Source organism: Arachis ipaensis, chromosome B8 (genome assembly GCF_059453495.1).
Source record: "Arachis ipaensis isolate K30076 ecotype BB chromosome B8, ASM5945349v1, whole genome shotgun sequence".
NCBI lineage: Eukaryota > Viridiplantae > Streptophyta > Magnoliopsida > Fabales > Fabaceae > Arachis > Arachis ipaensis.
In genome coordinates this window covers 26022072-26048139 of record NC_142443.1, presented here as the reverse complement: position 1 = coordinate 26048139, position 26068 = coordinate 26022072, and the positions used below count along the sequence as shown (strand labels likewise).

At 38.1% G+C, this 26068-nt stretch overlaps 1 protein-coding gene across 2 annotated transcripts; it reads right to left on the bottom strand.

Annotated features, from left to right (window-relative positions):
- Positions 1–3223: 3223 nt before the first annotated feature.
- Positions 3224–9240, bottom strand: LOC107612936 (Protein kinase superfamily protein). Of its 2 annotated transcripts, XM_016314727.3 has the most exons (9): positions 8970–9207; positions 8057–8867; positions 7037–7321; positions 6510–6827; positions 6056–6283; positions 5534–5634; positions 5175–5289; positions 4239–4709; positions 3224–3681 (listed from the first exon to the last, which is right to left on the bottom strand). In XM_016314727.3, exons 2-9 carry the CDS (start codon positions 8462–8464, stop codon positions 3478–3480), a joined length of 2130 nt encoding a protein of 709 aa, XP_016170213.1. In that variant the 5' UTR covers positions 8465–8867; positions 8970–9207; the 3' UTR covers positions 3224–3477. The 2 variants fall into 2 exon arrangements, with proteins under 2 accessions (XP_016170213.1, XP_016170212.1); XM_016314726.3 differs by having other exon boundaries at positions 8057–9240.
- Positions 9241–26068: the final 16828 nt, after the last annotated feature.

The following is a 26068-nucleotide window of genomic DNA, read 5'->3' as shown; positions in this document are numbered from 1 at the left end:
CTTGAAGAAAAAATATCCTACCACATGCAAGTATTATGTTTATGTTTCTTAGAAAATTTTGAGATTCATTAATTATAATGTTACACAAAATATGCTTGCAGTTAAAATTATTTGTGCTACTACAGTTAACAATTTTGCCAAAAAAAATAGATTTTTTTAACTTAGGAATAATTTTCTAAGTTTATTTTAAAAAATATTAAATATATTTGAATAGATTGTTTTGGAATCTTTAAAAAATTTTCGAGGATTATTTTGAGATTTTTTAAACTTTCCAAAAATTGTTTCGTACTTCATCTTGGGAAATATTTGTCCAACTCGAATGTGTAGACACTTAACGGCTATGTGTACGAGTTAACGTTCCATGTCCGCTATCACCATTACTGACTATCAGAAAGGGACTATATTGTTTAACAAAAATAAACGTTGGAGACCGTTATGTGTATTTTAAAACCTGAAGGACTAAAGTGTTTGATTTTAAAAACTTTAGAAATTAATTTGAGTAATTACTCTAAAATATTTTCTCTTACGGTTATATATTTTGCCCTTCTTTTGCCTTTAATACATTAAAGATTACTACCACCAAATATTTTTTTCCTAATTAATCATTGGTATTATTCAGAAATAGGGGCGGCAAATGGTCAAAATCTGTCGGGCCAACCCACATAACTCATTAAAAAAAGTAGGTTGGGTTGAAAATTTGAGACTGTCAAACTTAAAAAGTCCGCCTAACCTGCACTATCTAATTCGTGGGTTTTGGCGGGTTTCAGCAAGGCAGGGCGGACTTCCCCTGCAAGCTAGGAATTTTTTTTTTGTCAAGGTCATTTTTTTACAATTTTTATGATGTTATTGATCTACAAAAGAATGAAAAATGATAATTGAATATGTTCTAAATTATATTTTGGATTATGTTTTATTGATTATAAACTTGAAGATGTTTAATTATATGTTTTGCACAATGTTTGTTTTGCTTTGAACGATATTGGTTTTATTATTTTGTTTCAAAAAACTTAGTTTATGATTATATTTATTACATATTTATAATTATCAAGACTTTAATGTTTGTGAATTTAAAAATTATAATCTTTTTTATATCTTTAATATATAAATTTATTGAAATAGTTGTGAAATTATATATATTGTTTAATATTTAATAGTTTATAAAAAAAAAGAAAAATTTGGCAAATTTGACCCGCCAGCTTGCAGTTAAGCAAAACCAAAAAAGAATTCACGACCGTCTCACTAGGCAAAGTAGAGCGAACCCGCCTACCAAATGTCAGGCTTTTGATGGAACGGAACGTACTTTTCCGTTTGCCACCCCTACCCAGAAGGGTCACGAAAAGAGAGTTTTGTTGGAAAAAAAATTTTTAAGAACATCTTGAAAGTTAACAACTGCATTTTGTTCTAATCCAGAAAAGTACAAATGAAATGGCAGATTGGTTGGCCAAAAAAGGTGTTCGTGGAGATTATGAAGCAGTAAATTAATTACAGTCGCACGCTCCTCTGCTTCGTCTTCTTTAGGATGATTTAGATCAGAGGATTTCTTTTCATCCTTGTATTCTTTTCTTTCCTTTTCTTTTTGTTTTCTTATTAGCTACTGTCCAAAAATAAAAAAACGTAACCCTATATGTATGTTTGTCAAACTCTTGTCCAGATTCATCCACGCTGAAAGTCCTTGAGCCGAAAAGAAGCGATGATACTCTTTCTATACCGTTATGTCTTGATAAAAAAAAAATTATAAGATTTTTTTAATGTCTAAATACAATTAGTATTAGTGTGCAAAATTTTATTTATTATTTATAATTTTAAATGAATTTAGAAATAATTTGAGTATTGATTATTAACAAAAATCATCTAAAATAATTTATAGAATTAAAATATAAAAAATATTTTATCTAAACCATATATATTGTGTCGTATATTTAACAAAAATTTAAAATTAATATATTTATGTGTCGTCCTATCTATGTGGGTCTCTATGCTCTATGCCAATAATTCTTCTTTAGTTGGACAAGATTTTTCACCAATCAAGATCGATGTGAATCACGGGACATATTTGGTAACACTTAACAAGAAGAAATACAGAAAAACTAGTCTAATTTGACGTGTCTGTTAATAATTTGACTAATCTCCTTTTATGTCAGTAATTTCACTAATTTCCTTTTACGTCAACATGAAATCCTTCTATATTTGCAAGACGTAACATCTTTTACTTTTACTATTTTCTTGGTGCAGTTTTTCCCTTAACAAACATGAATCTAGAGTCACACATGAGATATAGGTTGTGCTTAAATTATATAAAATTTATTAATTTGTGCCTTTTGAAATGGGGCATTTGATTGCCAAACCGTATCAGACTACCAGTTCAACTGGCTCACCAATTTTTTACCAATTCATAATAACAGAATTTTTTTTTTTTGGTCATATATCAGACCAGCCAAGAGACTGATTTTTAATTAATCCAATTAAACCAAGTAACCACGAGTTCAATACTGAAAAATACTATTCTCTCTGAGAGTTGAATCAAATCCAATTCGATTTGTCGTGTTTCTACTAACAAAACCCGAATATCATGAGTTCAATCGACACAAACAAACAAACAGAAAAAGTAGAAAAATGAAAGAAAAAACAAACTAGTATGTAAATAGAGTCACCTTTACTCTAGAATCCCTTTCCTTTCGTCTCTCTTTCTCTAAATCTTCACCAGCAGATACACCCTAAGGCACAAACTGATACACCTTTAGGGCCCTAAGGCAATGCTTACTACATACAAAGAATTTATGGTTACTCCATACAAAGAATTTTATTATGCAACTGAAGTCTAATTGAAATGGCACATTAACATGTCTCTTAAAATGCTGCACCCGAATTCGAACTTCGATAAGACCAAGTGATAAGCGAATTTGTGATGTAATTACCTAGAATTAAGAACTGTTTAATTCATCTGACTAAAAAGAAAAATAGAATTTTATTATGTGACTCCATTTTTGGCAACAATACCACTCAAATCACAATTTCATGCTGATGCACCTAAAGACTAAAATTCAACCATTTCCACAAGTGATGAAATAGTGAAGCGTCTTAATAGTGTGACAAGAGAATGCACATAGAGATCATCATCATCATCATCATCTTCCCAGTGATAATTACTGTATCATCATAAAGTTAACAAGAAGAGGAAGGAAAATGTTCTCCCCAGTATTCTAACAGCTTAAGGCTGATAATATAAGCTTCATCATAAGAATGACATATATTAGAAATTACAGTTGTAAGTGGCAACAAAATACATGTGATGATGATCTCATAAAGTTGAGGGGGGAGATAAGATTCCTAAGCTATTCAGTTACCTAACACGGCGACAGCCGACAGGTGGCATTTTGCGAGGGGTCGCTGTACAGGCAAAATAGAGAGGGTAAAAAAGAAAAAAAAAGAATCAAATATTCTTAAATGATGCTGTTGCGGCATCAAGCTCTACAACTCTCAACGCCCAGAAACGAATAATGAATTGGTTATCTGGTTGCCTTCAGCTTGGAGTCTCCTCATCTTCGCCTTGTCTAGGCGAGCTCGTCTAACCGCCTCTTGAATTTGGCGGTCGTGGTCTTTCAACATCTGGTCCATGTTGCTTGATGGAACTAGCAATGGACCAGAATAATGAATTTTAGGACCCTTGGAGCCATAACCAACCTGCGGTCGAAAAGGGGAGAGGAGGGGAGAGAAGAGGAGATAGACCAAAATTGCATTTTAGGTCGAAGTCCATAGAACATCGAAATACAGAAAGATGAGAAACTCAAGGTGCGTTTGGTTTGCATTTTTACTTTTTCTTTTAATTTTCAGTATTTTCTCCTTTCTGGATTTTGTGAAAGAAAAAAAGTACACAGTGAAAATAATAAAATCTTGTTTTCTATTTTCACCTTTTTTTTTCTTTTTTCTTCACAAAATTCTAAAAACAGAAAACGCTGAAAATGAAAACGCAAACCAAACACACTCTAGGATCTGTTTGTTTTCTGTTTCCGTTTCTTGTTCTCAGTTTTAGTTTGACAAATGTTACCTTTGTTTACAATCTATTCCTTTTTTTTTTGGATTTTGGAAGGAACTAATTAAAAAAAATATTTTTCTTGTTTTTACTGATTCCTTCACCAAATCCTAGAAACAAAGTGGTTGAAAACAAGGTGACATTTTTATTATTAATACTTAAAAACAAGAAATTAAAACAAAAACAAAAAACATTCTGAACAACTTACAAGAACTGGGTCTTTGTTGTTGACTCTCCCTTCTTCCTTTTGAGGAGCATGTGCATGATGCTTCTGATCCTGCTGCATCAATGATTCAGAGGGCTCTTTGAAGGATCCTGGGAACCTGCTTATTATTTTTGGAGCTTCCACTTGCGACGATCCAGACCTTTCTCTCCGATCATCAGACAACATACTTCTTCTAGCCGCAACTAAGCCAGATATTGTTGATAAGTCGCCACCACCCCCCATTGAAATCTTCGGAGCATCATCCTGGTTCTTCCCGGCTTTAGCCCACGCAGCACGGTGAGTCAGCGGACCTGAATGGGAGGCTCTTTTATGCTGATGAACCTGGGGATCCGCACTGACTTCTGCAGCTTGTGATGGCCTAGGAGGATCAATGGGAAATCCAGAAGCAACTTCTTCTGGGTGAGGGTTAAACTTCTCACTCCTGCTTTGAGAATTGGCATAACTTTGTCTCTTCTGTAAACAGTTATTTACATTTCGATAGAACAAATACAGAGGTCAACAAAACGAAGGAGACTATCGAACATAATTTACGGAGATTAAAGATTCAGCATAAGAGTAAAAAATAACAATTTCAAAAGATGTGGTAGTACAGGTAGAAGAGCATCTAGTAGTGTATCACCTTGTTCATTGTTGACTATTGCATGGATTTACCAAGTTTAAGGTATTCCAAGTTGCTTCAAAGATGCTTTCATTATGAGTTAAATTATAAACGCCCAAGAAAATCTTAATCTATCTTTTTTCGTTTTTCCCCCTAGTTTTACTCCTAAGATGACATTCAATTGATGGCACAACAGCAAAATACATTCCTTTACAGCAAAGTATAACGGATGTCGGCGAATGGAATATCATTAAGCACACAGCATCGACTAGTCCCTATTACTTAGTTGGGTTAAGAATTATCATTAGTTATGAGCATACCTGCATTGAAGAGACAAGTTCAGCATTGGCATCTGGTGCAGGTACGGCTCGTGATTCTCTTGCACCTCTTCTCTCATGGTCATGTTTCTGTCCCTTGTTTCCTGCTGCTCCTTGCCTGGAAACACCGTAATTGAAACCATGAATGAAATTCTAACACTAAATTAATAATTAGATATACAGCACACTTATGATGAACAAAACATAAGACAGGTATGTTGGAAAGAAAGAACCGACATAGTGACAAAGATGCAACAATAACTATAGTTTTGTTTAACTAATTGATTTAAAATATCTTTGAAATCTACACCCAAACACAAACACACCCTGCAAAACATACATTTACTGAAATGGAAGCATACCTTCTAGCCTCTTCATCCCTTACTTTAGCATCAAACTCTTTGCTAGGCGGATACTTTGGTAAGATTGAAGGATCGCAAGGAAGAGGTTTCGTTGAGAAGAACTGAATTGAAAGTATACCAAAAGGAGAGCGTCATAAGCTACAACATTTAAGTTTGAAAACAGTAGTTTACTGCATAAAGTAGATTAATTTGCAGTGTATAAATTAATTCTGCCATATAAATGTCGTTGACGAAATATTAATGTGTACTTAGAATAATATGCATGAATATATAACTAATGCATGAGCATGGATTTCTTTATTAGAACTTTTTGGACAAGAAAAAGAAACTTATGGAAGATAAGGTATCCACACTGGAAAAAAAAAGTAATAAAAAGAAAGAAGAAAATCTCCAAGGTTGCAACTCTTAGGGGAACCTTCAACCAAAGTTTGAAAAATAAACACCAATATCTACTTGTATGCACTAACAGAGCAGCAGTGCATTTAATTGTTGAAAACGTAAAAGGAGACAAGAACTTCACACCTCACTCCTTAAAGCAGATGCTGCAGTTCCACGATCAGCAGGATCTATGGATAAAAGGGTCTCTATCAGTTGTATTGCAGGTGCAGGAAAGTCCTTGAATGTTTCAGAAACACAACGCCTATAGGGCTGTTGAGGCTTAAATATTGTCGCATGAGGTAACTTTGACTTTCTCCAATAATCCTCAGATGGTGAACCGCAAAGCTTAAAAATTTTATGTAATTGCTCCACCTACAAGACAGAAAATTGAGGTTTCTAATAATCTTGTTTCACCATCAAGCTTCTTGAGCTTAGAGAGTATTTTTCATCTGCTTGCTACCAATATATCATTGCTTTAAATTTATAATTGGTGTTTAATAAGTTTCGAAAACACATCACATGAAACACAAGATGAAAAGCAGAAAAATACAGAGATACTGCATTTAAATTTTGAACCGAAACATTTAAGCATGCAGACCTCAGTTCTTCCAGGCATTATTGGCTTGCCGGCATACAGCTCGGCAAGTATGCAACCCGTGCTCCATAAGTCTACAGCGGTGCCATAGTAAGTGGCTCCAAGTAAAAGCTCTGGCGGCCGATACCAAAGCGTGACAACTCGGCTTGTCAATGGTTGAATTTGATTGGGATCAAAAAAGCTTGCTAAACCAAAGTCTGCAATCTTCAAGATTCCATTATTGTCAATCAAAAGATTGGAACCCTTAATGTCGCGGTGGAGAACTCCACAGTTGTGGCAGTGATCAAGTCCACGTAGAAGTTGCTGCATGTAACATTTAACCTGCCAATTTCAAACTCAAAATTAAATCTCCTTGATTATCTTTGTGGAAATCTAATACCATCAATGAATTCTCTTCCAAGTCTTAATAGGTTCTTTTTCCAAACCCAAAGACATAGTTAAAACTTGGTGATATTTTTTAGTTGTTTATTAAATCACTAAATCTTAATCTAGAGAGAGAGAGAGAGAGAGAGAGAAGCTTCCAAAATTACCTGTGCTTCTGTAAACTTCAGTCCTGGATGTGATGCGAGCCCAGCCAAGTCATGTTCCATGTACTCAAAAACAAGGTATAAGCTGCATGACATCCTAGATGTAACCAAGCCTTCCAATTTTATGACATTTGGATGATCAAGCCTACGCAGAATGTGAATTTCCCTTGCCATGAAGCGAACACTCTCAGGCTCAAGATTATCAAACCTCACTTTTTTCAGAGCAACAATCTTTCTTTGTTCAAGATCACGAGCTCTATAAACATTACTATAAGTTCCTTGGCCAATCTACACAGAAAAGGGTGAAAAGTTAGTCATGGCAGAAAAGTATCAAGAAGGTAATATTGATATCTTAAAATTTTTCTTGTTCCAACTCCAATTTCAGCTGAAATGGACCATAACATGAATTCAATAATGCATATAAAGGAAACAAAATCTGCTGCCGAGATTGCTGGCCTTGTCATTACCAACATGAAGCAGTAAAACACCAATCATACCTTCATTAGCGCTTCACAGTCAATCATCAATAAAATTCCAGAATTTTGTGCAAAATATTGTACAATGAGATCATGGAGATCAAATATCATGTTAACAAGAAACCTTGAAAAACATAAGAAAACAGCAAGGAGGGTTGGAACTTGGAAGACAGGGTTAAATCCTACTAGAGATAGTTTCTCTACCAATAGTTATACATTACCTAAATTGAGCATGAAAATAACAGAAATATGTCAATTCACTATCTAAAGTTAGTAGAAACTAGACAATTATGTTAGAGAAGTCAACCTAGCATCATGGCAACTTTACATACTCAAAAAAATAAGGAAATGGGGAAGCTGGTTTCTCATTTTCAAAAATAACAAAATAGGGGGCACAAAGATCAGGGGAAAAATACTCAGAAATATATTTGAAAACATTAAAATTCAAATCAATAGTCTACAAGGTAAAAACACATTATCCACATATAAAGAAAGATTGGTCAATATGCAATAAGCTAGGTAGCCAGATAAAGGAAAGAAGCAATACTTTATCCAACTTCTCAAAAGAATCTGCACGCCGAGGCAACCATCCTTTGATAGCCTCTCCAGCCACTGCAGCCAGCCATGAGGGCCATCCAGCTGCAACATGCTCTCCTTCCATGGCCTTGGGAACGGTACCAATTGCCGGATGTGGAGCTACAACATATTCCATTTTCTCCCTCTTCCTCTCAAAATTATCAGCTTGCACACGAACGGCTCCGTTCCCTTGCTTATCAATCAATCCAACCCTCGGATCATTGCTATCGTACCTATCCTTCACTCGATACGATTCCTCCCTCCTCGATGAAGCTCCCCTAGCTACACGCAAATCCGACACGGCCTTGCCCGATAAACGCTCCCTCGGACTCTCCTTACTGTCCTCAATGGCAGAGGGCTTGCAACACATGCCCCCCATTATGCACACCAAACACCCTCTCCCCCAAAAACCAATCTCCAAATCTCAATGTTTCAACCCTTCAACAGCATTTCCAATATTCTACCCTAGCATCATTCACTTCTAATAACCATAACCACCCAAAAAAAATCCACAAACCCTTCCCCAAATGTCACACCAACAAAGCTAAAATGCAATATTAACAACACATAGCAAGCCAGTACTCTTTACCAACCCAAAATTTAGTCACAAATCAGGAAACACAATATACCCAACAAATCCAAATAAACCCGATAAAATAAACAATCTATCTAGCAGTAAAAGCCCTCAATTTCAACAAATCAAGCCTCACAAATCTAAAAATTACAACTTTACTGTACCCCAGTTGAAGCAAAACCATCAAAACTTCAAAATAAGGGTTATTCTGCAGAGCAAAACCAAATTTCCAAGTGAAAACCTAAAATTTTCTGATCCAGGAGATAGAAAAGCTTGCAAATTTACAAACATCAAAACAGATCCTCAGAACCTTCTGAAAGTGAGCTCCCAAGGCATGGTTATGGAGCCTCTGAAGGATTTGCAAGAACCCAGAGAAAGAGAAATTAAAAAAAAAGGGTATGATTGAAAACTCAGGAATGGATGGAGAGAAAAAGCAAGGAAGCCATGGATCTAGGGCATAACACAAGACAGATTTGAGAGAATGATGGTAGAGTGTGTCTTGGAAGATGAAGAAAGCGAACAAACATGGTAAAAAAAGATTCAATAATAATAATAATAATAAGATTTATATTTAAATATTTGCATTATTTTATTATAAGTATAAGTACTAATAAGTAAATGCGTGACATCAATATATGAAAAAGTTTAGTTAGGAAAATAATAAATAATTAAATGTTGTCGCGGCGCATATTTATGTTGCAAAGAGGGAGTGTCCCCTGCACTGCAGCTTTGTGTGAAGAGAGAGAGAGAGAAACTCTGTCAAATACACAGTGCATCAAGACATTCCTCGTCTTCTTCATATACTGCCACGCGCCCGCACAATTTTACTGCTATGGCAAATTAACATTAATATTAATATTAATTATATCAAATTTAATTTTAATGTATTCAAAATATAAATTATTTAATTATTTTATATTATTAATAATATATTAAAATTATATTCTAATATATAATATAATAATATTTTTTAAAAAATTTAATCGGTCGAATTAAGATAAGCATTCTTAATCATGGACAAAACGTATACGTTCAACTCTTGCAAGAAAACATATTTAATTGTTTGACTCTTATTCTCCATTTAATATAGTGTATTATTGCATAAAAATAATTATTTGTACAACAAAAAAATTATTTTTACATCTATTAATTTTTTGTTTTTGTTATATTTATTATTTACTACTATTTATAAAAAAAGTAATTTAATTGAATAATATATAAATAATTTATGTTATTAATATATGAAATTTACACTTATGATCTTTTACCAAATTTGAAATACTTGTTTAATAGGTATATAAATTGTTAGTGATACAAGCTTTTATATATTATTGATGGAAACTGTTTCTAGAATCATTTGATTATATATAATTTACACAATCAAAATCATTTTTTTCCTACAATCAAAATCATTTGATTCTCATTAAAGTTAGGGGTGTGCATGGGCCGGGTGAAACCGGGTTTGATGTGACCCAGACCCGACCCGAAATATATACCGGGCCTATTTGTTAGACCCGAACCCGACCCTAGACCCGATGAAACCTATACACTTTCGGGCCACGATTATACCGGATAAAAACCGGGTGAAAACCGGGCCGTTAATATTATATTACCTTGATACCTTCTTATAAGTTAGCAAGTAAAAATATCCAAATTTCCAAGACTCCAACCATTATTTGACATAGTAAAATTCACTTAGAAAAATATAATAAGAACTAACTCTTCTCTAAAATTAAAGTATAACCATAATCAATACTAATATTGCCTAATAACACCAAATATTTAAATCAATACAAGTAACACAAGTTTATGCATTAGTCTAAAGTCTTATGCATTTTAAACATAAAACATTAACTTATAGTCTTATATATAATGACTAATAACACAAAATATTAAGGTTTACAATACTTAAATTTCACATAATAATAGCCATCATCCATCACTAATAACACAAAATATTAATTGTGTATGATGACCGGGCCACCGAGCCGATTTCGGGTGACCCGAGCTATGGCCCGGACCCGACCCGAAATAATGACCGGGTCTACTTTTGAGACCCATACCCGGCCCTAGACCCGATGAAATCACATCAAATTAGCCCCAAAGTGTTCGGGACCGGGCCGGATCTTCGGGCCGGGCCGGGTCATGCACACCCCTAATTAAAGTTATCTCAAAATCTTATCAAAACAATTTAAGGCATGATTAATTAATAATATAGAGTACTTTATATCCATAATATATTAAAATAGTCTTACCGTGTATTCAAGTTTTTTTAGTAATTAAATTGGTTTAATCTCAATAAAAATTAGTTTTATTAGTAAAAGTATGAATAATATATGTTTAACTTATTATCTCTACTAAGGTTAATATTTGTATTTCGCATTTTTTTTCTATAAATTTTTTTTATCGTTATTTTTTATTGTTTTTGTTGTTAGTTATTACTTTTTTTGTTCCTCATTTTCCTGATAATTTTGTAGAGAAGAAGAAAATGACGATGAAGAAAGAAAATTTTAAATTTGACAAAAAAAATTAATATTGATATTTCTTAATTTTGGCACTGAAATTTTGCTACAAAAATATAAAAATGTTTTCTTTGATAATATTACATTTTTTTTATTTTTTTTATTTTTCTTTCTTTCTTTTTCTCATGTTTTTACTTCTTTTTTTAAGAGCATTACTTCTCATGTTAGATTTAAATAAAAATGTCTATATTGTGTTGCAATCTTATTTAATTGAAAGAATGTAGGTTCATACTTATTAGATTAAATTATTGTCAAAAAAGTCACCAAAAAAAATTATTGTCAGAAACAAAAATAGCATTGAAATTTAAATACAATAATACAAAATGTAGAAAATAATTACATAATAAAAGATTACACTTTTACATTGACTCTATAAAATGAAATAAAATAGCACCAAATTAACATCAGAAGTTTAGTAATATGACACAAAATATTGAATCTTTCTAAAAAAATATTACAGATTCAATGAATTGAATGCTTAATTCATATATAAAACAACACATAAAATTCTAAAAAATAACAGTAAATATCTTCACTCTAATACCAAAATTTTTAACTAAATGATATGATAACTAAGAATTTATTTCATAAAGACTTGAATTACAAATTCACAACTTCTAAATAAAAAAGAGAATAAGTGAAAAAATATATATAGATAATACAATGAAATTAAGCAACATAGTTGCAAAAATTCAAAAGAAAATAAACAGTAACATTTACGTATAAGAAGAAGACGATATATATGATATATAAAAAAATACATAAATTTCTAAAAAATAGCACCAAAATATCTTATTTTAATATTGAAAATTCCAACTATGATATCGATAATAATGATGACGACGATAACGATAACGATAACGATAATGATAATGATGGTAATGATAATGAAGGAGTATGAGAAAAAAATAAAAAAGAAAAAAAAAAGGAGAAAGTAGTATTGATAATGATGATAACGAAAAAGAAAAGAAAAAATATGTTTAAAGATGAAAAAACTGTGCACACAATAAATAATGCCTAATGTAAAAAATAATTATAACAAATTGGTTGGATTTGATTAGATAATTCACTTGCTAGTAAAATTTTCTGATATTAAAATTAGTCTTTCTCAAAAGTTATATACTTTGAACAAAAATTTAAGTGGATAGATTTCATTTTGATATTTATATTCATGTCAAGTTACAAATATTGAGTTTTATTTGAATGTTGTTTATGTTCCATATTACTTTTAAGTTCTTTCCAAATGCATAAGCCAAGAAAGATTTCTTCAAAGTTCATTTAAATTTCCAAATACTTGTTTTTGAAATATATATTTAAAAAAAGTTGAGCTAATTCTAAAAGTAACATTTTAATTTTCCTTGGTAATTAAGTTAAAGAAAAGAAATCATGGATGCGTGGGGTGTAGATGCTTAAAAGGAGCGTGGATATGGATGCACACAATATTTTAACATAAGAAAGTGAATGTAAGGAGTAAGGGGTTGTTTGGGTCATTCAAAGTCATTGGCTTTTCCACTGCACTAAGAAGTAAGAAGTAGTAATCAGTAATCACTTCATTTTCATAAACTTTCTTAATTGCATTTCTATGGGGTTGACGCACTTCTCCCACACTCACACTGTAACAAGTTAAGAACCCAAAACTATTCCTGCTGGGCCCCACTTATTCCTCTTTTCACGGCCCACCCTTCGATTATTCTTCCATCATCTAACGGTAGATAACTACATACATATATATTCCATCATCTAATTATTCTTTGCTCCTTTGTCGTTTCAATATGCTATAAATAAATCAATAACCTAATACTAGTTATATACCAAAATGATGAATAGTATAAAATATTTAAAATAATTTATCTTATTATATTATTTTTTTTATGAAAATTCATGGGATATTATAGAAAAGTAGTTTTTTTTATAATATATGTTGTCTAAAAATAAATATGGACATTTCTATTTTAATAATATTATTTTTTTATAAATTTATATAAATTATAATATAACATTAATTATGTATGATTATGTTTGGAGTGACATTATCAAAAATAAAAATGAATATATAATTTTCTATGAACATATTAGACGTATGTGTAAAATTTTTTTATATAAACAAAAAATAAAATTATATAAATTTAATTTCCATGCATTATCAGTATAAAAAAATTAACATAGATATGGCTTTTAATTAAAAAATTTTACTGGTTCAAAAGTCCTTCTAAATACATAAATATAATTAAATGATTATATAAACTATTTATATTATAAATATATCAAAATTAAATTCTTATACATCGATATCCTATTAAATTAAATTTAAATTATTCTTCTAGCTTTAAAATAATAAAAATTAATTTTTTTTATATTTTAAAAAATTACTAGATGCACTTAATTAAAGGCTTTATATAAGTCAAGAAGATCATCAAAAGTTCAAAACAATTTTTAAGATAAATATCCAATATATTCATTTAATAATTTTGTAAATTTTTTAGGCCAAAAATTCTATGTAAAAACTAAAAATAAAATACTCTTCGGCCGTTTGGGCTTCACAATTCCTCTTGACAAGTCGTTTTCAATTTCGTAAACCACGCCCAACCTACGTAACCTGCTTCCCATTTTTACCATTTCTTTTGTTTTCTTTTTCATGCATGCTAAAAATGTTCGATCTAACAAAATGACACTCGCTTTATAACTAAACAAACTTGTTAAAAATTCAACCCTCGTTATTTCCACTTTTTATATTCTCAATATGAAAAATTGGTTTTATCAAGTTATTTTATTAATTTTTTTATAATTTGTCGATTACAGTATTCAATTATCAAACGTTGTGAATTGACAAATCAAAGAGTGTATTAATAGTAAAAAATTAAATATGAAAAATTAAGAAATAAGTGTTTGAAACAAATTGAAATATGAATAAAAAAATTTAACTTTGCAGAATTCCAAAATTAGATATTACAATCAAAGTGAACAAAAAGTGATAATATAACTTGAATAAAAAAATAAAATAAATATTTGATATTTTCTCTACGTATTTATTACGTTAGTAGTATGACATTAGAATGTTTAAAATATTTGTCAAATGCTTCTTTTTTTTTTTTTTGTGATCCTAAAATTTTTGTTTATATATAATTCTAACAATTAAAAAACTACAATTATATCCTAAAAGATTAAAATATCTAATAATTGGCACAACCGATTTTTGAAATCCTTTCTGCTAGTTTTTATGGAAGACTTGTTCCTAACGGATGAAACTTGTTTCAATTCAATAACATCAGTAACCGCTTTTAAAGATGAGTTTCTTTTCTGCCTTCAAGTGTTAAATTTGCACCATGTACCTCAAATGCTTTGATTGTCGACATAAGCTTTCATTAACAATAAACACTGTATGCAGTTGTTTTTTTTATAAAATTGATAATTAAAATCATTTTAATAATTTTATATATAATACTTGCATCTGAATTTTCACTGTATTTTATACACAAATTTAAAATATCGGTGACTCGTCGTGATTGATTGATTATTAAAGGCCAAACGGTGGATAAAATATTGTCGATAATTTAGGTAAAAATGATAACATAGATTTAGATTTTAACTTTGATACACCGCCATTTTACACAATCGTATAATCACATCTATTTTTTAAATAATCATTTATGCAATTAATATAAAATATAATTATTTTTATGTTGTGGCGTTACATAATTAGATGCACATATAAAACTAATTGTGTATTAAAATTAAATTCATTTGTTAGAAAAAAATAAGTTTTCGAACGTTATAGGTTTTTGTTTTTAATTCCTGAATTATTTTATCAAAAGTCTAAATTTTAAATAATAAAATAATCATATGGATATATTATTTTTATGGAACTAATTCAATTTTTAAGAAGGATATTGAATTAGTTTATTATCTTATTATTGAAAATCGACAATTAAATTTCATCTTTAAAAATTGTTCAGTTGGTTGGTTACCGGACGGTTCAGGTCGGGATCAGGGATGAAGGAAGGGGCTCGTCTGGTCACGGTCTTTCAGTCCGAGGGCGCGAGGTCCCGAGCACTTCGTGTGAGGCGGGGTGCCACCTGCAAAGACACTCCGACGCTCTTGTCAGAATACGTGCAGGCAGAATGAAGGTGGTGTAGGGACGTGACGTACCTTGGGGGAAGAGTCAGTCTTCCCCTTAAATACATGTCAGTATTGGACCCCTCTGAAGGGCAGGCCCATATTCCCAAGGACGCTGTCCCATAGCTGCGAGAGAGCCGTATGGGACGCGTGTCCGGGTCGGTTGAGAGGCGTGTAGTCGGGCCGGGTGGAGCTCGGGTCGGGTTGACCCGCGGGAATCCAAGGCCGTAACAGTGCCCCCGACGCGCCAGTGATGGTCGTGAGGCGATCGGTGGTGCGTGATGTCCTTGTTCGTGTGTTGTCGCCGAGTCGGCTGACCGTGGGAGAGGCGCGTTTCTTGTGCGCGTGTCCCTTGGTCTGCTGAGGCGTTCGTTCGCCGCTTCGTTCTTCGTGCTGAGCATTAAATGCTCATAATGGGTTAAAACCCCGTGCGTAAAGACCATTTTGCCCCTATCTCTTTTCGCGCTCCTTGTGGTGGTTTTTAAACAGTTTCTTTCTCTTTTCCTCCTACCCTTGCCATTTTCACTTTCCTCTCTCCCTGATATCCAAAATTCCCTATTCGAGCCTTCTCGTGCCTTCTTTTTCTTCTCAAGTTCCTGCAACCAATTCAGGTAATTTCTGCTTCCTCTTCCCTTGTGTTTATGCTATGTTTTACTGCTGCGTAGTTGTTGTTTGCGATTGTTGCATGCTTGGTTTACTTTAGCCGAATGACCTTCCAATGGTGGGGTAGACGAATTAAGGGAGGGGTACCATTCCTGGGTAGGTTTTAGGTGATTTGCGTGATAGGCGTAGTTTTTAACTGTTCTTGGCCATGATCTGAGTTTGAAAAGGCGTAGTTTCTGGGTTTCTATGGACTTCCGACCTCATAGTCTAACGGAGTGGTACCCCGATGTAGGTATGCCTCGCATCGTTTCCCGGTCTTCTGGATCTGGCGCGGCCTACGACCCGTACGCCTGGGTGACTGACGATATAAGGAGCTCGCCCAACCAAATGGACTTAGAGGAGTTGACCGAGTTCCGGCAAGCCGGCTACTTGTGTGGGGGGACTGACGAGGAGGCCAACTACGAGGCCATTGTCCCTGCCCCCCATGAGCGTATTTATGAGCTCAACTTCCACTCTCCTCGTGTCCCCGATTGGATTTGGTTTTACAAGTCCATGTTCACACAAGTTGGCGTTCGGATACCGTTCTCCGACTTTCAAATGGCGCTGCTGAACCGGATATCCGTTCCCCCTTCTCAGCTTCATCCGAATAGCTGGGCTTCGATCTGTTGCTTCGAAATGGTTTGTGAGCACCTGGAGCTGCCGGTGTCGGTGGACGTCTTCCTCTTCTATTTCAACCTTACCAACCCTTCCAAACAGGGGAAGGCGAGAAAAGGGTTTCTCTCTTTCCGTTCCGCCCAGGGTAGGAGAATATTTGGCCTTTTTGAGGACTCCTACCATGGTTTTAAAGATAAGTACTTCAAAGTTCGTCCCGTCAAAGGTCGTCACCCCTTTTGGTTGTCGTTAGAGGGGGAGCGCCTTATCCAGACTTATTGGAGTTTTGGTGCGGGGTCGAATCCTTTCATCAAGGTGACGTATAAGAGGTTGTCGCCTGTAGATAAGCAAATAGCTGACGTACTTTTTGCCATTTTTGAAAAGAACCCCGTGAACCCTCATCTTCTTATGGGTGAACGGGAGGCCGCCAGGAGCTATATTCGTGAGTTGTCTTCTTTGTTGGCCTATGTTTCTTTGTTGTTGTTTTTCTTTTCCCGATCTAACGACTAATGCGCCTGTTGTTTGTTGCAGTGGGAATGTCTGCCACCGTGACTGGTCTTGAGAATCTGATAAAGACCTTTTTTGAAGCAAGTGATGACGAGAATGCCGAAGAGAAGGATGCCGGTAAGTCGGAGGGTCCTTTAGGGGAGAAGGAGAATCAGGCTGTGCCTTCTCCCCAGGATGCCGACGTGTCGGGGAAACAGGCTGAAGGGGTCCAGGCTTCCCCTACTCGTGAGGAAGGGCCCGCTGGAGGGCACGCGTCTCTCACCCCCCAGCCGGATAGTGACGTGGAGCTCATCCATACTCCCAAGAAGCAAAGGATATCTTCCAGCCCGGAAGGGGCCCTTACCATAATGGAAAGGAACTTTGATGCTACCAAATTTATTGACTCACAGTTGATACCCGGGACCGAGGAGCATTTTCACGAGACCGAGCTGTCCGGGCAGGCGAGGTGGATGTACCGCACCTTGCTTCGTGGGGCCGTGATAGCTCGGAAGGCTGAATTCGAGTTATCGGGGATGGAGGCGCTCCGGAGGAAGCTTGAGTCCTCTGTTAAGGCGAACAATGACTTCAAGGCCCAAGTTGAACTCCTCCAGGGTCAGCTGTCCGAGATGGGGGGAAAGCTTAGCGCTGCTGAGAAGAAAGCGTCATTTGTTGCGGAGAGGTTGAAGGCGTCCGATGAGACCGTGGCCCGGCTTCTTGAGCGTGAGATGACCTTGGAAGGTCAGCTGAATGCCGCTCAGGGTCGGGTTGCCGCCTTGGAGAAAGAGCGGGAGCAGGCCGTCTCAGAGGCGAAAACCGCTAAAGCCGAAGCCGCAGAGCTTAAGAAGAAGCTTAAGGTGACCAAGGAGCAAGGGAAGAACGCCATCTCGATGACCGAAGATGCCCTGAAGGCTCAGCTAAAGATCGCAGCTCCTGATTTCGACACGTCGTCAATTGGTGTTTTCAAGACTATCCAGGACGGAAAGATTGTTGACATGCCGAGGAAGTGAGGTCTTGTAACTTAGGATATTTTGTAACGCATTTGCTGAACAACTTATTGCTCGTTTTTTGTGTTGACTCTTTGTAAGTTATACTTATTCAGTCGTTTGGCCGGGTTGCCGTTTGCTATATTTGTTGTCGTTGTTTCTTTCGGGGGTGGGCTCGCGCCCGTTTTCCTGTTTTATGTTTGTTATGACTTGGATCGCCGTGGTCGTGTTGTCGTCGTAGTTGGCTTTGGCCATGAGGAAGATGGCCCCCGGAGTGATCAGTCCCGGTCTGCCGTTTTAGGGGGCGCTCGTGCGCGGCGCACGTAGGAAAGTAGTGGACAAGTACGAAAATTTTTGACAAGTATGAGTTAGTCGTTAGCTAAACAAATTAATCAATATGGCGAGCATTTGATAAAATAAAAAGACAGATCATCATGCGAACAAGGCGAGTATTTACAATTTGTTTGGGTTCTCAGGTCGGCGAGTCGTCGGGTCATGAGTAGAACCTTCTTAGGCTACACGTATTCCATGTTCTGGGTATTTCCTTGCCGTCGAGTCTTTCTAGCTTGTAAGCACCTTTGCCGAGTACCTCCCTTACCCTGTAGGGACATTCCCAATTTACCGCCAGCTTGCCTTCCCCTGGGGTCGGGACGCCGATGTCGTTGCGTCGCAGGACGAGGTCCCTTTCCTCAAAATCTTGTTTGAGGACTTTTGCGTTGTAACGCAGGGCTATTCTTTGTTTCAGCGCCGTTTCTGATAGGTGAGCCATCTCCCTTGTTTCCTCAACCAGGTCCTTTTCGACCGCTTCGCTCATGCCCGCGAGTAGTAGTCGGGGGCTCGGTTCGCCGATTTCGATTGGTATTACCGCATCGACCCCGTATGTTAGGCGAAAGGGAGTTTCCCCCGTAGCGCTTTGCTCAGTTGTCCGGTAAGACCATAGGACGGAGGCGAGTTCGTCAGCCCATGTTCCTTTCTTATTGTTTAGGCGCTTCTTTAGACCAAGAAGGATGACCTTGTTTACAGCTTCTACCTGCCCGTTTGTTTGGGGATGTTCTACCGAGGAGAACTTCTTCTTTATCCCTAGGCCAGAGAGGAACTCCATGAACTTCTTGTCCGTGAACTGGGTCCCGTTGTCTGAGATAACGACCTTCGGGATACCGAAACGGGTTATCACCTGCCTCCACATGAACTTCCGACAGTTGGAGGACGATATCGTAGCCAGCGGTTCAGCCTCCACCCATTTGGTGTAGTAGTCAATGGCGACAATGAGGTATTTGACTTGTCCTGGGCCGACCGGGAAAGGCCCCAGGAGGTCGACTCCCCATTGTGCGAAAGGTCGAGTAGTCGTCAGAGAGTTTAGCTCGGAGGCCGGTGCCTTGTGGAAGTTGGCGTTTTATTGACACTTTATGCATTTTTTGACAAATTCCTTTGAGTCCTTCATCATTGTCGGCCAGTAGTATCCTGCTCGGATGAGCTTCCTTGCTAGGGCTTTGCCCCCGATGTGGTGTCCGCAACACCCCTCGTGGACTTCTCTAAGCACATAGTCCGTCTGGTCGGGGTGCAAACACTTCAATAGGGGCTGGCTGAGTCCCTTTTTGAATAGTTGTCCCTGTATGATTGCGTATCTAGCCGCCTCCCTTCTTAAGGCTTTGGCTGCTTTCTCATCTTCAGGCAACTTGCCGAGTTCCAGGAAGTTGGTGATGGGGTCTAGCCATGAGGGGCTCGACTTCGTCAAGTGGAGGGCGACCGTCGGTTCCTTCACCATGCCTTGGATAAGGGACCGGTTACCCGACCCTGGCTTTGTGCTCGCCAGCTGAGACAGGAGGTCCGCCCGTGTGTTCCTTTCTCTTGGGACGTGTTGGACGATGACCTCCTGGAACTGACTCGTTATTTCTTTAACCTTTTCCAAGTATTTTTGCAGGAGGGGGTCCCGGGCTTGGTAGCTTCCGTTCACCTGCGAGGTGACAACTTGTGAGTCGCTGCATACTTCGACCTTTGTCGCTCCGACTTCCCGAGCTAGTATCAGTCCGCCCAAGAGAGCTTCATATTCTGCTTGGTTGTTCGACACTGGAAACTCGAACTTAGTCGATTGCTCATAGATGACCCCTGCAGGGCTTTCTAAGATGACCCCTGCTCCCTCGGACGTTTGGTTGGAGGCCCCGTCAACGTGGAGCCTCTACTGTGTGCCCGTTTCCTCGGGGGGGTCCCCCGTCACTTCTACCAGAAAGTCTGCCATTGCCTGGGCTTTGATTGCATGTCGGGGTTCATATTGTAGGTCGTATTGGGAGAGCTCGATGGCCCAGGTCATCATCCTACCAGCCAAGTCAGGTTTTTGCAGTACTAGGCAAATCGTCTGATCCGTCCTTACGACTATACGATGGCTCTGGAAGTATTGTCTTAACCTTCGGGAAGAGACTAGGAGCACCAGCGCCAGTTTTTCCAGCTTGCTGTATTTCAATTCTGGTCCTTGGAGGACCCTGCTCACGAAGTAAACGGGTTGTTGGGTTTTTCCTTCTTCTCTAACGAGCACTGTGGCAAGTGCTTCCTCGGTTACTGATAAGTAGAGGTAGAGCGGTTCTCCGGCCTTGGGTTTTCCGAGGACCGGTGGTGCCGCTAAAATCTGCTTGAAGTGGTTGAATGCCTCTTCGCATGTTGGGGTCCATTCGAACGCCATTCCTTTTTTCATTAGATTGAAGAAAGGCAGAGCTCTTGCTGCTGACGCGCCGAGGAATCGGGATAAAGCTGTTAACCTCCCGGCAAGTCGTTGGACGTCTTTGATACAACCTGGGCTCTTCATCTGGAGAACTGCTCGACACTTCTCGGGGTTGGCTTCCACTCCTCTTTGAGTAATCATGAATCCCAGGAACTTTTCGGCCTCCATGGCAAACGCGCACTTGAGCGGATTAAGCCTCATGCCGTGTTGCCGTAGGGAGGAAAAAACGCCATCAAGATCGCTCAGGAGGTCGTCGGGTCGTGTGGTCTTTGCGAGTATGTCATCCACGTAGACTTCTACTGTTTTGCCTATAAGTTCACTGAATATCCTATTCATCAGCCTTTGGTACGTGGCCCCAGCGTTTTTCAGGCCAAAAGGCATTACCTTGTAACAATAGATTCCCCCTGGCGTTATGAACGCCGTTTTTTCCTCGTCGGGTCGGTGCATCGGTATCTGATTGTATCCTGAGTAGGCATCCATGAAGCTCAGATACCGGTACCCCGCCGCTGCGTCGACGAGTGCGTCGATGTTAGGTAGGGGGTAGCAATCCTTGGGACACGCCTTGTTCAGGTCAGAGTAGTCCACGCACATTCTCCATCCCCCATTGTGCTTTTTAACCAGGACCACGTTCGACAACCAGGTCGAGTAGTCCAGTTCTCGGATGAATCCTGCTTCTAGGAGGCTGGCCGTATGCCTGCCTACCTCTTCTGCCCTTTCTTGCGACATTTTTCTCCTCCTCTGGGCCACTGGCTTGGTTCCCGCCTTAACGGCCAGATGATGCGATACGAGCTGGGGATCTATTCCGGGCATATCGGCAGGCGTCCAGGCGAAGAGGTCGGCATTAGCCCTGATCATTTCCATCAAAGGCTCCTTCATCTCGTGGGGGAGGTTCCTGTTTATGAATGTGAACTTATCGTCCTCCTCGCCGACCCTGAACTTTTCCAAGTCTCCTTCTGGCTCTGATCTGGGTTTGTCGTCTATCCTGGCGTCCAGGTCAGCAAGGAAGACCCCAGATGCTTCTTTGGATTTTTTCCTGAGAGAGAGACTGGCGTGGTCGCAAGCGATCGCCGTTTCCAAGTCGCCTTTGATGGATCCTACAGATCCGTCGTCGGTGACAAACTTCATCACCAGCAGCTTTGTGCTAATGGCCGCCCCCAGGTCGTTGATGGTTTTTCTCCCCAGAATGATGTTATAGGCCGTGGAATCTCGTAATATCACGAAGTCCGCCATGACTGTTCGTCGTTTTTGCCCCTGTCCTACAGAGGTCGGGAGTGAGATGATTCCGTCCGACTTGATGAAGTGGTCCCCCAACCCTACCACACCGTGCTGGTGGGTCGTCAGGTCGGCGTCCCTTAGTCCCAGGGCATCGAAAACGTTTCGAAACATGATGTTCGAGTCTGCCCCCGTATCTACCAGGATTCGTTTGACGAGGCCCGTTCCGACCCTGGCCGTAATGACCATGGGCGGACTTTCCGGTGCCTCGTCAAACCATTGGTCCTCCGAGCCGAAGGAGATGGGTGGGATACCTCGGAAACTTCTAACAGTCGAGGTGGAGACTGCTAGGACTTTGGCGTCTTTTTTCTGTACTGACTTTGACCTTGGGGTGGTATTTCTGGCCGTTACCACGTTTACCACTGTAAGGCCATGGTCGTCACCCTCTGGTTCCTGCCGTTGCCTTGTTGACCGGGATCTGTCTTCGCTATCGTGGTCCTAGTTGCGTCTCCTTGGTTCCCGGATAAGGTGGGAGAAGTCGGCAAGTTTCCCGTCCCTGATAGCTTGTTCCAGGGCATCTTTTAGGTCGAAGCAGTCTTGGGTCTTGTGTCCGTAACCCTTGTGGTACTCGCAGTAGAGGTTCTTGTTTCCTCCCGTCCTGTCCTTCAGAGGTCGGGGCTTTGACAGTATCCCCTTTTCCGCTATCTGTTGGTAAACTTCGGTGATTGGTGCCGTGAGGGGGGTATAATTGGTGAACTTCCCAACTCGGGGGAACGGTTTGGGTGTTTTACTCGGACCGCCGTCCCTGGCGTGTTCCTTTGGTCTTTCTCTGCCTTCATAGTGCCGTGCTTGGTTGTAGGCGGGCTGCCGTTTATTGGCAGCCACGACCCGACTGACTTCTTCGTCGTTGATGTACTCTTTGGCCACGCACTGGATCTCTTGCATTGTCCAAACGGGCTTTGTGGTAAGGTGTTTCCTGAAGTCCTCATTCGAGAGTCCGTTCGTCAAGCACAGGCTTGCCACCGAGTCCGTTAGACCGTCAATCTCCAGGCACTCGTCATTGAAATGGTCCAGGTATTTCCTGGTCGGCTCTCCAGGTCTCTGTGTCACCCCTAGCAAATTGATTGGGTGTTTGACTTTGACAATCCTGATCGTGAATTGAGCCAAGAAGGCGTGGCTGATGTCGGAGAATTGAGTCACCGAGCCCTGCGGGAGGTTGTTGAACCACCGTATCGCTGGGCCCGCCAAGGTGACCGGGAAGGCGCGACATCTGACCTCGTCTCCTACCCCTTCCAGGTTCATTCTGGCCTCAAAGGCCGTCAAGTGTTCTAGGGGATCTTGTGTTCCATCATATTTCATGTCCGTTGGCTTGTCGAAGTGTTTCGGCAGCCGGACCTCGAGTACGGAACGGTGGAAAGGGGTCGCTCCTATTATCACTGGTCCCCGGGTAGTTCTCCCCGGCTCGTCATTCTCCCGACGGGCGTCCTCTTCGCCTCTGTTCGACGCACGCCGTCTCTCGTGTCGGGCGTAAATGATGGGGTCCCGACTTCTTCTTCTAGCTCGTCCCCGTCCCCCGGTGCTCTCCGACTCGTATTGGGGGCTGGGTGAGCGCCTCGAGCGGCTCCTTGAACGGGAGCGGGTGGGGCTCTGCTCCGGGGTGCGTTGGTCGCGTTCTCTTTCGGCTAGCCGACGTTCTAAGTCTTGCATCCTATGGCGCAACTCTTGCATTATCCTGGCATGGTTGTCACCAGTTCCTCCGAAGGGGCGTCTTTCGTGAGTCTGCGTCGTGTCCCTTGGAGGCGACCTCTGCTGTTGTCGAGTTTCTGTCGAAACGGCACCTCCCCCAAGCACGGGAGGCGCGGCCTCGCTGCCAGTCCCAGTCTGGACTAGTACGAAGTCCATGGACGAGAGTCCCCACAGACGGCGCCAATGTTCGGTTGGTCGGTTACCGGACGGTTCAGGTCGGGATCAGGGGTGAAGGAAGGGGCTCGTCTGGTCACGGTCTTCCAGTCCGAGGGCACGAGGTCCCGAGCACTTCGTGTGAGGGGGGTGCTACCTGCAAAGACACTCCGACGCTCTTGTCAGAATACATGCAGGCAGAATGAAGGTGGTGTAGGGACGTGACGTACCTTGGGGGAAGAGCCAGTCTTCCCCTTATATACATGTCAGTATTGGGCCCCTCTGGAGGGCAGGCCCATATTCCCAAGGACGCTGTCCCATAGCTGCGAGAGAGCCGTACGGGACGCGTGTCCGGGTCGGTTGAGAGGCGTGTAGTCGGGCCGGGTGGAGCTCGGGTCGGGTTGACCCGCGGGAATCCAGGGCCGTAACAAAAATAATAGTTTATTCTTAATAGTATATATTATTAAAAAGAGTGCACACTGCAGAGTGCTTATTTCGCTGTAATCAAAGGTTACAGATAATGCATCAAACTAACAAGATTGAGTTGACTTTCATAATATGCAAATAAATAAAACATTTGTATGTACTCAATGTAAAAAAATAAAAATATATATAATATTTAATTATGGGTTGTTCACTAATAACTTCTATTGACCAATACAATATTATATTGCAATTTTAGTAATAAAGATATCTCATGTATAGACAAAAGAGAATATTAAAGATAACAACATTGAAATTAAAGAATCAGACTGCGTGTTAATTGTAACTAGTATTAATTATAAGAATCTAAATTTTAGAATTATTGACGTAGAATATTTATTCTATAACGAATTACAATCTACCACCAAGAATATTAAAGTGGCACATTCTAATATCAATATATATTTTTTTATTTTTAACTTATTTTAAAATATATATTTTTTATAATTATATAAAAATTAATATTTAATAAATAATTATATTAATTGTCTATTATTTTAATTATAAATTATTCTAATTCTTAATTATTATATAATTTTGTTATATAATTATCAACCACTATAATTATCAATCATTCTAATATAATTATCAATTATACATAGTTAATATTTATACGATATTTATGTTTATAACTTTATTATACATGCACGTATGTATTAATAACATATATATTGGCTAAATATTTTCATAATTAATTTCGTGCCACTAAAAATTACATCTAGTATTTTTTTATTATTGTGTGTATTAATGTTTTAATTATTTATTATTATATATTATTTTACAACAGGTAGTATTTTTTTTTTTTTTAACTAAAGATAGAAGACTCGAATCCGCAACCTCTTAATTGAGTATGGAGAGACTATGCCATTTGAGTTATAACTCATTGGCCAACAGATAATATTCTAATATTAAGAATACTAACATAACGTATTGTGATGTCAATATACTTGCTTCTCTTTTCTATTTCTTATTTTTAAAAAATATCAATTTTAAATTATTATATTTATTAATATTTAATAATTAATTATAGTTAATAAGATTTATCAATAATCAAAATATTCTATATCATATCTTTTTTAATAATTACAATAATTTTTTTTTACATCTCTATGAATATTTTATATATATTATATATAAAATATTCATAGAGATATATATAAAGTTTTTCATCTACTATTCATCATGAAGGTAAATTTTAGAGTCAAAGTAGTTTATTTTTTATTTTTTTATTTTTTTCCTTATTTATTTCATATAATGATATTGTATTTTTACTTTTTTAAATCGAAATTGATAATTTTTAAAATATAAATAGTAATTTATCATTCTTTTATGAATCTAACCTTTTTTTTTCTTTTAATTATATAATAATGAGTGTTCTTATTTAATTTTTTTGTCCTTGTAGTCGAAATTATTTTTTACACAATTATTTATAATGCATTACATCTATCATATTCTATTCCAATTTGCTTTTATAAATTCGGATGCTAATTATATTTGAATCTAATAAGTTACGACGTCATGTCTATTTAAGTTTTTTTTTTCAAAGTTAATTATATATTCATTTATATTTGTAAAATGAATATACAAAAGATAAGGGTCCTATCTGGACAGTCAATAAAATGAAAAGGTTACCCATTAACCGATTACACTATTAACCCATTACAAGTATCAAAACATGACAACCTGATTCTATCTATCGTAGCAACTACCTTTCATTTCTCTTCCTAAATTCTTCAAGGAGTTC